This window comes from Brachyhypopomus gauderio, chromosome 4 (assembly GCF_052324685.1).
Source record: "Brachyhypopomus gauderio isolate BG-103 chromosome 4, BGAUD_0.2, whole genome shotgun sequence".
In the NCBI taxonomy this organism is placed as follows: Eukaryota; Metazoa; Chordata; class Actinopteri; order Gymnotiformes; family Hypopomidae; genus Brachyhypopomus; species Brachyhypopomus gauderio.
This window is the reverse complement of record NC_135214.1, coordinates 32,181,462-32,195,833: the sequence shown is the minus strand read 5'-3', so window position 1 is coordinate 32,195,833 and position 14,372 is coordinate 32,181,462. Positions and strand designations below refer to the sequence as shown.

Genomic DNA, 14,372 nt, shown 5'->3' with positions numbered 1-14,372 from the left:
GATCTATTGCACGGGTTTTAGGTTTTGCACACTTTATATTAAACCACCCTTTTTCCCTGAGACTTGGCGTGATCGCTTCCTTTTTGTTGCTCACACCTGCCCGTCACAGAATGACCAGCCACCCTTCGGAAGCCGCCGAGTCTCTTTTACTTTCTCCTTCGTTCGTGGTCATGTCTCGTGGTAAGTGCTTGTCTACGTGGTGTTTTGTTTGTTGTTGAAGAGCCCTGCCGTGCTGAAACGTTGTGTGTGTGTGTGTGCAGCACGGCGGTGACCAGGGCGGTTACACGTTACTTCGTGTTGTGTGATTACACGTGTGTGTAGGTGTGTGTGAGTGAACGGACGTATGGATCGGTGTGCGTCGCTCGCGTGTGTTACTCATTGAATGTTTTATGTGTGACGCGGTCGCCGCTCGTCACGGTCGCCTCGCTCCCCCGTGTGTCTAGTGTTTGATGTGGGGAGCGACTGCGGACTCGAGCGGCGCGTCACCATTGTTTGTTTGAGTAGAGCGCGCATGTGTGGGATCCTGTCCGTTTGCCGTTTTGCACCGTTTGTTTTGTCTAGTCCTTGCGTGTTTGTTTTGTCCTAGCGTGTTGCGTGATTTTGTTTTGTTTTATGTAATTCCACGCATGCTCCTCCCCCTGAATGTGTGTTTGGGGGTGGACCGGCTGTGGTCCCGTGCCACGGGGTGTGGTACGGAGGGCGTCGCTCCCAAGGGAGGCCCTGAGCAGGGTAGTGCGCGTGAGTGTTTTGTGTATGTGTGCGTGTGTGTATGTCATGTGTTGCAGGTTGCTCCTGGTGGTGAATAGCGGCCCTCCTGGACCTTGTGGGATCTCCTAAGTAGGCAGGAGCCCCCTTATGTGATGGGGTGACGGGAGCCCGGTCTTAAAGAGCCCCCCCTGGAGGGTGAGGGCTCCCCGGATGTATGGGGACCTGAGGGCTCCTGTCTGAAGAGCTCCTGCTGAAGACAGAGGTCTCCCCTCATGCTCGGCGGTACCAAGAGGTCTTGGGGTGTAGCCGGCCCACATAGGGAAGGAGTGTTTCCCCCCTGGAACCTCCGGTGGGGTGGAGGAGTCCACCTTGCTATGTACTCCCCCGTGAGGGGCGGTCTCCCTGGCCGGTTAGGGTTGCCCAGGGTCGAGGTGCGCCGAGATGAGAGGTAGGTCCAGGAGGTGGTTAGGACCGTGCCCCAGGGAGTAGCCTGCACGCACGCACACTTTTGTGGGGCTCTCTGGCTAAACGCCGGTTAGGGCGTGAGGGCCCTGTGACCGACCGGGGCGTGGTTTTGTCTTGTTGACGGCCCAGTCGGTCCAGGGTCCCGCCCAGGGAGGTGAGCTGACTAATGTTATGTGTTTTGTGTTTCAGCTCGTGGACTGCAGGAGGTGTGTCCCTGCCTGTCCTTGCCTTCCTGCCCCTTCGTGTTGTTGTGCAGCCGCTGTGTGCCACACACCCAGTGGAGGGGAGTGCGGCTTGGTGGGGGGGTCTGTCACGGTGAGGCGGCCCCCTACCGGCCGCCTCTGTCCACAGCGGCTGTGTTGTTGTTGTCTTGTGACGTCGTGTACGCCCCTCAGGTGGGCGGAGCCCGTGATCCGTTCCCACCTGATGGTCGTTTGTCTGTCTATATATGCCTTGTCTTTGTACCAGTTGACCGCTGGTCATTATATCCTTAATTTGGATCTATTGCACGGGTTTTAGGTTTTGCACACTTTATATTAAACCACCCTTTTTCCCTGAGACTTGGCGTGATCGCTTCCTTTTTGTTGCTCACACCTGCCCGTCACAGTTGGGTCCTCATTTATGTTACAAACTTTTAATAATACAGTATAAGGAGTATAGGGAATACTCATATTAGGTACCAAATTTTTTTGGATAATTATAATATTGTTATATAAAATTGTTCTTGTGAAATAAGAATTTACAATATGACATACTCTGTATATTATCTTAATAAGACATTATAGTGCTACATTTGAAATGTGGAGCTGAGGAACTTAGCCTAAAGCCCCGATACTAATCTACAACATCTGGTTATAATTCTCAAAGACTCCTTGATAACGTGTATCAGGTGTGTTAAATTAGGGTGAACCCAGGCCAGTGTACTGGTAGCCAGGTCCTTCTGTACATGAGTATACCTGTTAAAAATCTAACAAAAAATCACATTCAGAGAAAATTGAGAATTTTCTGCACATGTATTTTTCATGCTAACATTAAGTTAATCAGTAGGTAAATCCACCAACCTACATCCCCCCTGCATCTTTGGTTAACATATAAAGGGCAGAGGTGGACACCTTGTGGCTTGGGGCCAGGTAGGGGTGGGCGCGTCTTTGGGGGCGGAGGGAGTGGATCTTGAGGGCCATTTTCACTCGTGCCATTGCAGTGCTGAGGTCCCAGGGGTCCGGGATCGGAACAAAGGCGCTGAGGGGTTTCGTGGGCCTCTGGGCAGGGGCAGGGGCCTGGCTCCAGGGACAGACTCTTAGTCAAGAGCCGAGGACTGGACGCGGATGGGCCTGCGACAGAAACAGAACAGTATCAATGATTTAATGAATGATTTAGTATCAAATAATGTATAGTATATATATATATATATATATATATATATATATATATATATATCTATACATGTATCTATAATGTAAGTAAATTAAAGTAGTTTGGAAGGAACATTTTAGCTTTGATCAGATCAGTGTCCAAGACCCTGCAATGATTATCCAGCAGCGCTCTCTCTCTCTCTCTCTCTCTCTCTCTCTCTCTCTCTCTCTCTCTCTCTTTCTCTCTCTCTCTGGTGTCACAATCAGGATAACTACATCACTTTCAGGGTATAACGTGAAGACAGCAGGAACAACTATCAAGGCAAAAAGGAGTTTTGATTGCATGTTTCTGGCTGCTGCAACTGTGAAGAGAGAGCAGTAGTTGAAAGGAGCACCACCATTCAAATGCAAGTCCAGCCTGGATTAGAACATTAATCCCAGAGCTCCTAATGCCTCTGAGAAGGTGAAGACGACAAAACCCCATTTTACTCTAGACACACTTCACATTTGACTGACCTCCCAAGATAATAAAAGACATTCAGTAACAGTCTGGTGCAATTTCAGCGGAAATACAAATAACAGCAAATCTCTACAGAGCGTCATTACATCTGTTCACATGTCAGCTTTGGATGTGGAATGAACACTAGCAGTAGCTTTTAATCCAGTTTAAACTACAGTTTTAGATGCTTCCGAACTGCATTCAATGTTCCATTAACTGTGCAATTTTAAACTGATGGCACTCGGGTATCGACAGGGACGTGGAACTGCTTTACAGGAGCATGGCATTGCACAGTTATGTGTCCTACCCTAACACATCAGTTCTAATTCAGGCCTCGTAAAATAGGGGAGAAAACACAGTGCAGTGATATGGCCTCCAGAGTTAGACCTTTAATCCAGGCACAAGAGTTAGGGCACACTCCTCCCACACAACAATGCCAGCTGTTATCTTCACCTGATCACGTTATTGCCCTCAAGTAATTAGAGGATTCAGAGAACAGTCGGGTTAAAAATCCCTTTACTTCAACATTCAGTCCGTCAGCCAAAATATTTGTTTTCTACGTTTTTGCTTCCTTGGTTTTACACTGAAGCTATGACGCTAACATGACTAAGAAGCACAGAAAACATCTTTATACCACTTAGTATTGTGAAATCTGCATGCCGACATCAACACAGGCCCGTCTCACACCAGACTGGGCTGTGCGACAAGCTTAAGATGGACTTCTGTGTTCCTGACACTTCACTGCTGCCTATTAAAACGAAACATGGAAAATAACTCCAAACCTTTACTGTCATGATTAAAGTGTGCAAATCAATGATAAAAAGAGGTTTACAAATTTCTTTCAAAAACAACAAAAAAATTACTTAATGTACAAGATCAATTTAAAGCAAAAATACAGAATGAATGTTTCCATGTCTGAGTTCATTGAGTAGACAGTAGACTTGCCCCATATGGGCTTTAAAAGCTTAAGAGGATGGGTTTGGGGCGTTAGTGGAGAGAACATCACAGCGTGGATCTGAATCGGATTACGTAGGTTAGTGTGTTAAGAGTGCCAGGCTGAAGCATCTACATGCTGGTTTATGATTCGCCTATTTAGCAATTCCACCAATCCCTAAACATCCAGGATTGCAAGCAGGTGCTGTAAGCCTCCCGCCTTGGTGCAACAGTGCCTTCGATATGAAAATGTTGAACAAGCAGCGCTGGCCAGAGAGGCCGTGTTAGGCCGTGTAAACGTGTGTCTGAAATTAAAGGGCTCGTTTGATATGGAAATGAGCGCACTCTATTTGTTTTGTCTCGTCAGGCAAATCTGGTGGGGAATTTCTTAAAGTGGCACGTTGGGGTCAAATGGGGGCCAGTGCCAGCTGTGTGGCTTGAGTGATGTTGCCGGTCCCAAAAAAAAAAAAAAAGAAAAAAAAAGAAAACTGGCTTGCGTCTCTAAGGCGAATCTAACTGGTTCCATATGATGACACTCATAGCCACTGGGGCAGGCAAGGGGCTGAAATGACTTCCACATGGTCTTTAAAATGCCTTAAAGGAGCAGACAGGCTTACTGGAGGTTGGTCACAGACTTGACTGATCATTAATTGCTGTGTTTGTTTTATTTTTATTTTTTACTTCAGAAACTTCCTCTGAAATACTTCAGAAACATTCTCTGAAATACTCAGGCATACAACGATTACAGACATTTGGCCTGAAAGCCTATTTTAGGTGAGATATGTGAATTTCCCATGCTGAGGTTGTACTTCTCAAAATCAGAAGGCCATTCACTAGTACAGTGTATTATCACAATCTTTACATCTAAAACATAACGGCCAATTCGATTCAATACAATCAAACACTAAAACCCCAGAAAATAATTATATAGTAACTATATGTAATGGGAAGTTCCGAATTTCATTTGAAAAGAAATGAAGTTCAAATACTAGCTTATCATGTGGCATAGACAGAATAACTAAAACTCACAGTTCCATAATCATCAAGCAAAAATCCTCCCCAGTCACCATTCATTCAGTCATTTAAGCAGATAAATAGTCCCGCACTTTCCTCCTTCTATTTACCCATCATTCTCTGCTGTTTCAAACGATGGTCTTCTGATGAGCTTTAGACCTACATCTCTCTCACAAACACATACACACCATGCATAACACTTGTTAAACCAACGTCCAGACCCATACAAATGCAACAGCCGGCCAAAACTAGCGCTACGGCTACTACACCTCTCTGCTCTCCACAGATTTACGGCATTCTTAAGATCAGTCTAGGAGAACTGATGAGTTGGGCTCCTGTGTGTGAAATCCTAATAAGCCATAGTAAATAAAAAAATGAGCTCCGTCTCTGCGCGCTGCTTGAAGGCCCAGACGAGGATTTCAGTCCAATAAGCCGATCTGCTGAAGTCCTACAGCAAGACGCTGGATGCAGGCTGCGTTCAGCACGAGCCCTTACAGCAGAAGACACCACGGGGAGCAGACATCGACGGTTTCTGATGGGCCAGGCAGAGGAAGCAGGGGAATACGAGGCGGATTGCGGTTTTGGGACCAGACAGACACCGCCCCTGGCTGGGTGTGACCAACGTTTGGGATTTTAAACAAGCCCCATCTCAAACGAGACAGCTCTTCAGGATGATGAATTTCTCATTTCTGCCACGGGGAGAGCGACTGGCTTCTGCGGCCCTTTTCACCTCTCTGGCGGTCATACTGGTTATACTGGTTTTCATTTTCATTAGCTTGCAGATTTTAGCACGATGTGGTATTTCATAAAGACTGACTGTGGATTTTAAAAACAGTAGAGCTACATCCACAAGTATTAGTACAACATTTTCCATAATGGTCCCCCCGTTTCCCCCTGGAAATCCATCGCCTGTGAACACAGGTGCTCAGCAGTATGCAAAGCACTATAGTGGACAAAATCTGTATTAAAGCTAACAGGGATGTGGTTCACGGACACAGTTGGCTGAGCACGCATCCAAAGATGGACACATACACACACGCGCCTTTCCCTGCTTGGAAAACCAACTGTGCACATGCAGTGTAAGTAGACGTTTACATTTGAGAAAACCCCCAGCTTTTTAGACTCCAACCACAGCCACACAGACCTGCGGGGCGGAGGGCCTTTAGGGAGGGCCGTGCCCTCTGGCTGGCTGCATGATGGAGATGGATGTGTAGTCCCCCAAACAGGGGAGCAGAGGGCAGAAAGATTTTTTTGCGCCTCCCACTGGGCATGGTCATTCTTCCTGGCGATCGGCCTCCGCGCAGGTCTGATCCACAACGCGAAGGCCAAACTCTGCACCTCACTGTGATGGACTCTGTGTTTGTGCAGTGGTGAGGCTTCCAGGTGGAATAACAAGTGTGCATGGCCAAAACGGGCCTGTAACCCCAGGCTTGGGCCCAGCTCCATACTCACTGATCTCAAGCCACCTCAGCTCTGCACACCAAACAGGCCCAGATGAGGAGGCTATGCTCACATACTTGAAAAGCAGTAATCCAAATGTCCAAAGCACAAATATAAGTTAGTGCAAAGAGTTATTAATATCTATCAGTCTTTCCAATTGTGTTTTGAGTATTACCTGATCATGTGGTCGGAAATGCAAGGGATCTGATTGACGCTATCTGTGGATCTATGGATCCGTTTTCTCTTGCTCCACAGACCAATGCAGAAAAGACCCTTCTGCCTTGCCCGTTCCTTATAAATCAATAGGCTATTCAAACTGTCATCCTTCTGCTGACCAAAAGAGCCATCTTCTCTGATTGAACATGAATATTTCATGAATCGAGTGCAGCCCATTTGAGGGACAGAATCACAAGGTCCAAGCATCTTTACTAGATCCAAACATATGGTAAAAACATCTACAGTTCTGCTGCAAGAAAAAAACTTGTATCTTCTAAAACAACAAGATAAACTTTCCCATAGCGAAGAATCTATTTAATGCAATTTAATATTGCCTTCGCCACGACATTAAACTTATTCAGAAGTGTTTAAAGTGAATGTCCGGAGGGTGTAAGAGAGAGCAGTGACTTTAGATTTCCAACACAAGTGCAGATGGGAGGCTGTTGTACGGTGGCAGCACTACGGAAAAACCACTTGAGCGGAGACAGAGGGTGTTTGATCATATCAGACCTGCAGTGAGCCAAGACGTGTTGAAAACCTGGAACCACTGGCTATTTTCGTCCTGGCCTCATTACAGGCTACAATGACAGGACAATGACAGGACAATGACAGGACGATCAACAAACAACGGGCATGTCAGCTCTCTTTAATGCAAACCTCACACTCAACCCGACATTACACCAAAGACGAGGCTGCCCCACAGACGCTATGTCAACAAAGGAGCTAGTTTTCAACTCCTCACCCCCCTCTCTCCCCCCAAATGGAAGAAGTGTTCCAAATACCAAACATGGGTTACAAGTTTCAAGTACCAAAAAATACTACAAATCTCATGGCCAGAACAACAGAAGCAGGAGAAGCAGAACTACTTATGGCAGTCAACTGCAGTAGCACTGATATATCATCAAGATCAGATAAATTGATCATGACATCTGGGCTTTGCTGTCTGCAGTAAAGGGGGTCAGCAGCACACACAACAGTTTCAGAGCAATTACACAGCACGTCACACATCTGTCACCCACAATAACATCTATGACACCATATAACCAAGTAATGCTACCATGGAGGGGCGGGCAATGCATGTACGAAACTTCCATGTTTTGGAAAGAAAACTGCATTTTAGAGCAGGCCAGCAAATGAAAGTGATGTCCACTGTAGAAGACGCACCACGAAAGGGCTGGTTGGACAGACTGAGCTCAGATGGGCAGAAGGGCTCAAACAGCAGAGTTCAAACAGACATCAAACAGAGGAATTAGCAGCACAGTGGGAAATCACACTGTTCTCAGACACACCCACCACATCACTTGGGTGTGTGGTTATAGTGTTGGTATCCTGCACATTTATCGATTTGAAATCATACCAGGTTTTTAATATATATATAAATATATACCACTGCAACATGTACAGGTACTACTAAACCAGAAGCAGATAGACTAATACGCAAATATACCCCCCCTCCAACACACACACACACACACACACACAGATAGCCATCACTCTTTTTCAGTGATGGTAGCAGGTGTAGTCTTTAAATGCATGCAGACCACTCGATGACAATGGCAACTGTGCCCTCCCCAAGATTCAGCATTTTTCCTCTATATCTCTCTCTCTCTCTCTCTCTCTCTCACACACACACACACACACACACACACACACACACACACACACACACACACACACACACACACACACACACACACACAAGCCTACATATCAGATCCTAGCTGCATCACTGCCTGCAACCCCGCGTGCAGTATAGAATGCTGCGCCAGCCTGCAGAATGTAGGTGATGCAGCACCATGACTCTACAGACTACTGTAAAGGCAGCCGGTCGAATACGAACACGCGCAGCGGTGCGTGCGAACCAAACAGATGTTGCAAGACACATTCATCAAATTTACTACGAAACGTGCAAACAGAAAAAAACAGCAAGAGAGGAGCCAACACATCAGACTTGCATATTAGATCACTGCGATGGAACGTGGACAGAAAATGCGGCTATCGATGTCAGAAGCAATATACAATAAGCAATGAATTTGTAAGATCATATCGGTTGTACTGAGATGCAATTCCACAGCAACATGCTGAACTAGCTCTATTATAAATAATATTTCAACCATGAACTACCGCATGTTGCAGACGGATTTATGGGCATGCATGCAGCTAGCTAGCTCATACGTGGTGGAAATTCACATGCTAGAACCGTTTGCATCGGGCCATTTTTATTGCAGTCATCAACCCATTAATCAAATAACCACCGAGATGAGAGGAATAAAATAAGTTGAATTCTCTTACCCCGGAGCACACTGGTTTTGTCCATGTACATCGCACAGCAAAACACGAAACCAGTCATTAAAATACAGAACGGGAGACTCTATTCCCCCACACGCCTCAAAAAACGAAATTAAGAACAAACGAGCACAATTAATGCTATTTAAGAAATAAAGCTATGCCGGTTCCTCTACTACCGGTGTCGAGATTAAAAGGTTAAACAATTAAAAACGAGAGGGATTGCCCTCGTGGACAGCCGGGCAGACCGAGCGCATCTCCAGTAGGTCAAGAACAGCGGTGTGTTTCTCGACGTAGAAAATTCCAAATCCTAATCTCGCACGGCTGAGTTGTATCAAAAAAATCATTTACAAAATATTTACAGCTCTAACATCTAATGACAGTCGAAAAATATACCAATAACGAAATAAAATGCTGTTTCCTGACGTCCCCCCACCCCGCTCTGGCCGCCCTATTAACGCAGACAGCAGCAGCCCGAGAGTCACATAGGACGTGCGCCTCCCCTCCTACACCCCCCCCCCGATCCTACAACAGCGAGCATCTCCTCTCCTCTCCTCTGTTTCCTTGACAACAAATTTAGAGGTTTTAGTTTCCACTCCGTGTCGCCGCCGACTCTCGCGTTTATTGATACGGCTAATATTTACAATTCGGTGAACAAAATAACAGCGGTAGTAATAACGCTAGAGTAAATGTTGTTTTTTTTGTTCAGCATAATTAATAGCCCACTGAGTGGAAACGTCACTCTCTCCGTGTAACAATCACAGGCCTATGATTCAGCGTAATTTTACTCTGAAGTCTAAAGCTATGATCAACTTGCAGCGTCACCATTTGGAACAGGCATCGTGTACTAAACATCACTGGAAATACTTTAGAAAATCATGTGATCATATTTAAACTCAGCATAGAGGTGATTATTAACCTGCTCTTTATATATGTTGTAGCATCCTGTCTAAAGTAAAATGCATCTGAAACTAACAAATTTAAAAACAGATGTTTGCAACTAGCTTAGTTTATGCATGTCTCAGTACTCCAAGATTGCAGCTGTTAACATGAATGCTTGTGAAGACATGTGTCCTTGTGGTAAGACTGCAGATCAGACCTGGGATTTGTTAGTCTTTCGAAGTAAAGCTGCTATTGTCCTGTGCTGGGAGAATCATCAGGCAGGGCAAACAATATTACACTAATGACTGGCTACAGGATGCAACCAAAATCAGTTCAGCAACTGTCCCACATGGTTTTGTTTTGCATGACCATGTTGGTCTGTTTTGGATTGAGGTTTTGAAATATACACAAACAAACTAATGCTAATAAATGTGGTTATATGGCCAGAAAGAACCTGATATGGGCCATTGATAACGCCGACACCCAATACTGCGGAGCCACTCTGACCAAAATGAAAAGTGAAATTCGGTCAAATCCAAGGTGAAACAACCCTTCATGGTACAAAAATGTTACAGACATGTCACATTATGTTAGTAGCGTGAATGGTGATACGACATGAAGGCGGTAATGCGGTTTCCTGACAGAGGACACGTTGTGATGCTGACAACCAGAGCAGCAGAACCAGAACCAGAACCAGTCTGGTTCTCCCGAGGCTCAGAATAAGACTGGAGAGAGGGGGGGAGAGGACATATAACACACCCAAGTCGCTTCTCCCCACTGTGTACTGACCACAGCACCGGTCATTCATGTCTAGCACATGTCTTAACTGCTCTGCGTCTGTGTTCAATCTGTCAGACATTAATAATCTCCAGCAGAGAGCGTGACGTCGGATATTGGGAGACCGACTCTATACACCGATGTCCGGTCACCCCCCCCCCCCCCCCCCCCATCTCACTCCATCGCCCCCTGCTGGGGCCATAGTGCTGCTGCTCCATTTGTCCTTGGCGCAGGTTGAAGGATTTAAATGGAGAGATTTACCCCCCTGATTTCCCTGGGGAGATGGCCATCTGCCTACTGTCACCCGGCCCACTCCTGCCACTCTTACACACGCACACATGCTCAGTGACAATAACACACGAGACACAACCGCCACACGTGCCAAAGGCCATTCACTTACACACACACCCAAACCCACACGTATAATATAGACTTGTGTGTCTTTTTAAGAACTACTGACTGCCATCCATTTTTTTTATTTGTTGTGGTTTTAAATAAAATCTATTCTTTAAATGATAAATATAGAAATCTCACACAATATACTATCACATTCAAGAGTGTTTACGTTGTCATTCTGAACCATAATAAAGAAAGAAAGCTTCAGCCTAGGAAAAGCAAATGCAGCTTGGAGTGAGTTCTGCTCTGTCCACGGACCACAGCTCATCAGTCAACAGATCAAAACCCTCTGCGGGCGGATCTGAGGCATTAGAACACTGAAGGTCTGGAGCTGAGGGGAGCCAAAGACGCCTTATGCCCTGTGAGTGCTGGGTGAGCTGGAGGTTAATGGGGTCGACCCACTGAGCCCACTCCAAACCCCTCCCACACACAACCCACGGCTCCTCCCACCTTTACTACTCTCTTAAATGCATGTGTCTTGGAGTAAATAACACACATGGGGACCCACCGTCAGGAGCTCCATCATCAGTTCAAAAGTGAGTCAGTCGCGCTGCGCACTGACGATTCCTTTGTGCAAGATTGCAACAGGGAAAACGTTTATGAAAAATGGGCACTTTGTTGCAACAAATGCAGCGTTAGATCCTTGGGTATGTTCTGTGTTCTTGAAATACCCTGGTCATAAGAGCATTGGTAGCTGAACCTACCTACCTTCCTATTGGGTGTACGTACTATACTGTTACTATAGTGTTTCTGGGTCTCTGAGGTGAACTGAAACTTAATCACACTGCATCTACTTAAGTATTAAATGATGTTGCTCACAAAAATATTACATACATAATTCCCATGAGGGGAATACCTGATAAAAGCATGGATTAACAGTGCAGAGATGCCATTATTACAGATGAGATACTGAGATCTCTCAATCCTCTCAATCCCAGTCGGGTTGTAAATTTGCCATGGCTGCGAGACCCTGAAAACATTTTCAGATGGCACAAAATGATGAGTAATAATGGAGTGATAATAGGAGCGATATAATATACTAACCTGACAATTTACAATTTCAAATGACAATCATCAATTGAACTCTAAGCCTGACAACACATAAAAGTCGCTCCTTATTATGGGATGTGAACAGGTCCAAAGAAAGGCTTTAAATCACCGTAAAAAACAGTAAACTTGGAAGGCCAGTTCTGATTACGTTAAGAGCAGTGTCTTTGGCTAAAGTGTTGGCTAAAGTGTAATGTATCCATTACAAGGTACAGTGGTCATTTGTGATACTCTCTGTTAATTTTCTTAAAAGTACTGGAGTGCTTATAAACAGCTGGACATCACATTTGGACCCTGAAGGTCTGAAGCCACTAAAACACCTGCTAAGGAGGAGGAGCGTGTTTAGCAGTACTGTGGCAATGGTTGCCTCGGAGACCAGTGTTGATGTGAGTGGTGCCAGACAGAGAACAGGACCCCAGACTCAGCTGTTTGCATAATACTATTACCAGCTCAATCCCAGACTCAGCTGTGTGTTTGTTACCATTACCAACTCAATCCCAGACTCAGCTGTGTGTTTGTTACCATTACCAGCTCAATACTAGACTCAGCTGTGTGCATAATACCATTACCAGCTCCATCCCAGACTCAGCTGTGTGTTTGTTATCATTACCAGCTCAATCCCAGACTCAGCTGTGTGTTTGTTATTATTACCAGCTCAATCCCAGACTCAGCTGTGTGTTTGTTACCTTTACCAGCTCAATCCCAGACTCAGCTGTGTGTTTGTTACCTTTACCAGCTCAATCCCAGACTCAGCTGTGTGTTTGTTATCTTTACCAGCTCAATCCCAGACTCAGATGTGTGTTTGTTACTATTACTAGCTTAATTCCAGACTCATCTGTGTTTGCTAACATTACCTGTTCGATCCCAGACAAATGGGTTTGTTTCAGACCTCTTTATCTCCACTGACACACTCACAGCTGTATTTCCTCACCCCAAACACCACCGCCACAGAGAGAGACAAGGAAATTTCTGATTTATAAGGTATGAACATTCTCAGCCCAACTATATTTGCTATTATTAAATGTAATTTATTGGCCATCATTTAGCAAATCAAGCAAATGACACCATTCAAATTGGTCATTGGTGGCTGCATGGTTTCATTCATTAACAAAACAATTATCTTTAGCGTAACAGTTTTAAGGTAGCTCGTTCCATTTATATTTAAAAAGAAACTGTTGCCCCAAGTCTTTTTAATGTAAACAGAATTCAGAGAATACTATTTTTAAAGCTCTCCTTGAGAGCTTCAAAGTCTGGAAAAAGGTGGTGCTGTTTACTTTGAGAGCAAGTCTAAAACATCAAAAGAACCAGAAGAAGCCACTGTGTGGTTACAATGGTTAGCTTTATCAGCACTTCCTCCACCACATAACACGGCTCTCGCTCAGCTTGAAAGAGACCGAGATAAGCAAAGCCAATCTGGACCTCTGCACACCTAATGCCCATCTCCCAGAAAAAAACAAGCTACAACTCAAGGTCTTCGAGTGAGACGTTACTGGAAGTGAAAATCCGAAGTTGCTCAGAGCGGTTGGATTTTTTGAATGACTGAAACACAAGGAAAGACGCCGGGTAGTGGGCCGTAGCCATCACACTGCAGGGATACTCAATAGCCCTGATCCAGAGACTTACTACACCGTGCCTTAGAGAGATTTATTTTTGGTTACCCTTCTTCTATGTCTTTCTGGTATGTCTATGTACATGCATGTGTGTATATATATATATATATATATATATATATATATATATATATATATATATATATATATACGCACGCACACACACACACACACACACACACACACACACACACACACACACACACACACACACACACACACACACACACACACACAGGCATTTGCATGAATGTTCTGGAATGTCGTTGCTTTGTTAGCCTAAGAGAGGGTCGGAATGTTAGTTCACTGATCTTTGACTTTCAGTGCCTGGAACGTCACAGAATGAAGGTCAGAAAGGAACCCAGCTGATGAGGAGATGCTGGGAGGAGATTCAGGAGGTCCCACAGATGCAGACACGCCACAGACGCTGCTGTTTACCTCGTCCTGGAAACCATCCGACAGCAATTACTCACGGCAGCTGAATGATGTCAGTTCGTCTAGAGTGCTACATGTTGAAGACCTGCTAGCAGTGTAAACACCAGCCTATTCCGCTGGTAGAATAAAGTGTGCTTAAGGAGTCTTCTGGCTTTTTCCTGCCTCCTTGTTACATTTTCTGCTATGCACACACACACACACACACTCAAATATACACACACAACTGACTTACTTTCACAAGCATAGTGACACTAGTCATTTGAGGGTCCCTCTCTAGGGTAAGTACTTCCCTCTTCACTTGCTCACGGAGAT

At 45.2% G+C, this 14,372-nt stretch overlaps 1 protein-coding gene across 2 annotated transcripts in view; it reads right to left on the bottom strand.

Annotated features, from left to right (window-relative positions):
• fgd1 (FYVE, RhoGEF and PH domain containing 1) overlaps positions 1–14,372 on the bottom strand; it is a 35,324-nt gene that overhangs the window by 13,958 nt on the left and 6,994 nt on the right. The window contains exons 1-2 of one of the 2 annotated variants that reach the window (XM_077004013.1): positions 8,920–9,374; positions 2,286–2,504 (exon numbers count right to left, since the gene is read on the bottom strand). In XM_077004013.1, coding sequence (XP_076860128.1) covers positions 2,286–2,504; positions 8,920–8,977 — 277 coding nt within the window. In that variant the 5' untranslated portion in view covers positions 8,978–9,374. Of the gene's footprint in view, positions 1–2,285; positions 2,505–8,919; positions 9,375–14,372 lie in introns of those variants that run through there. The other variant, XM_077004012.1, reaches the window with a different exon arrangement.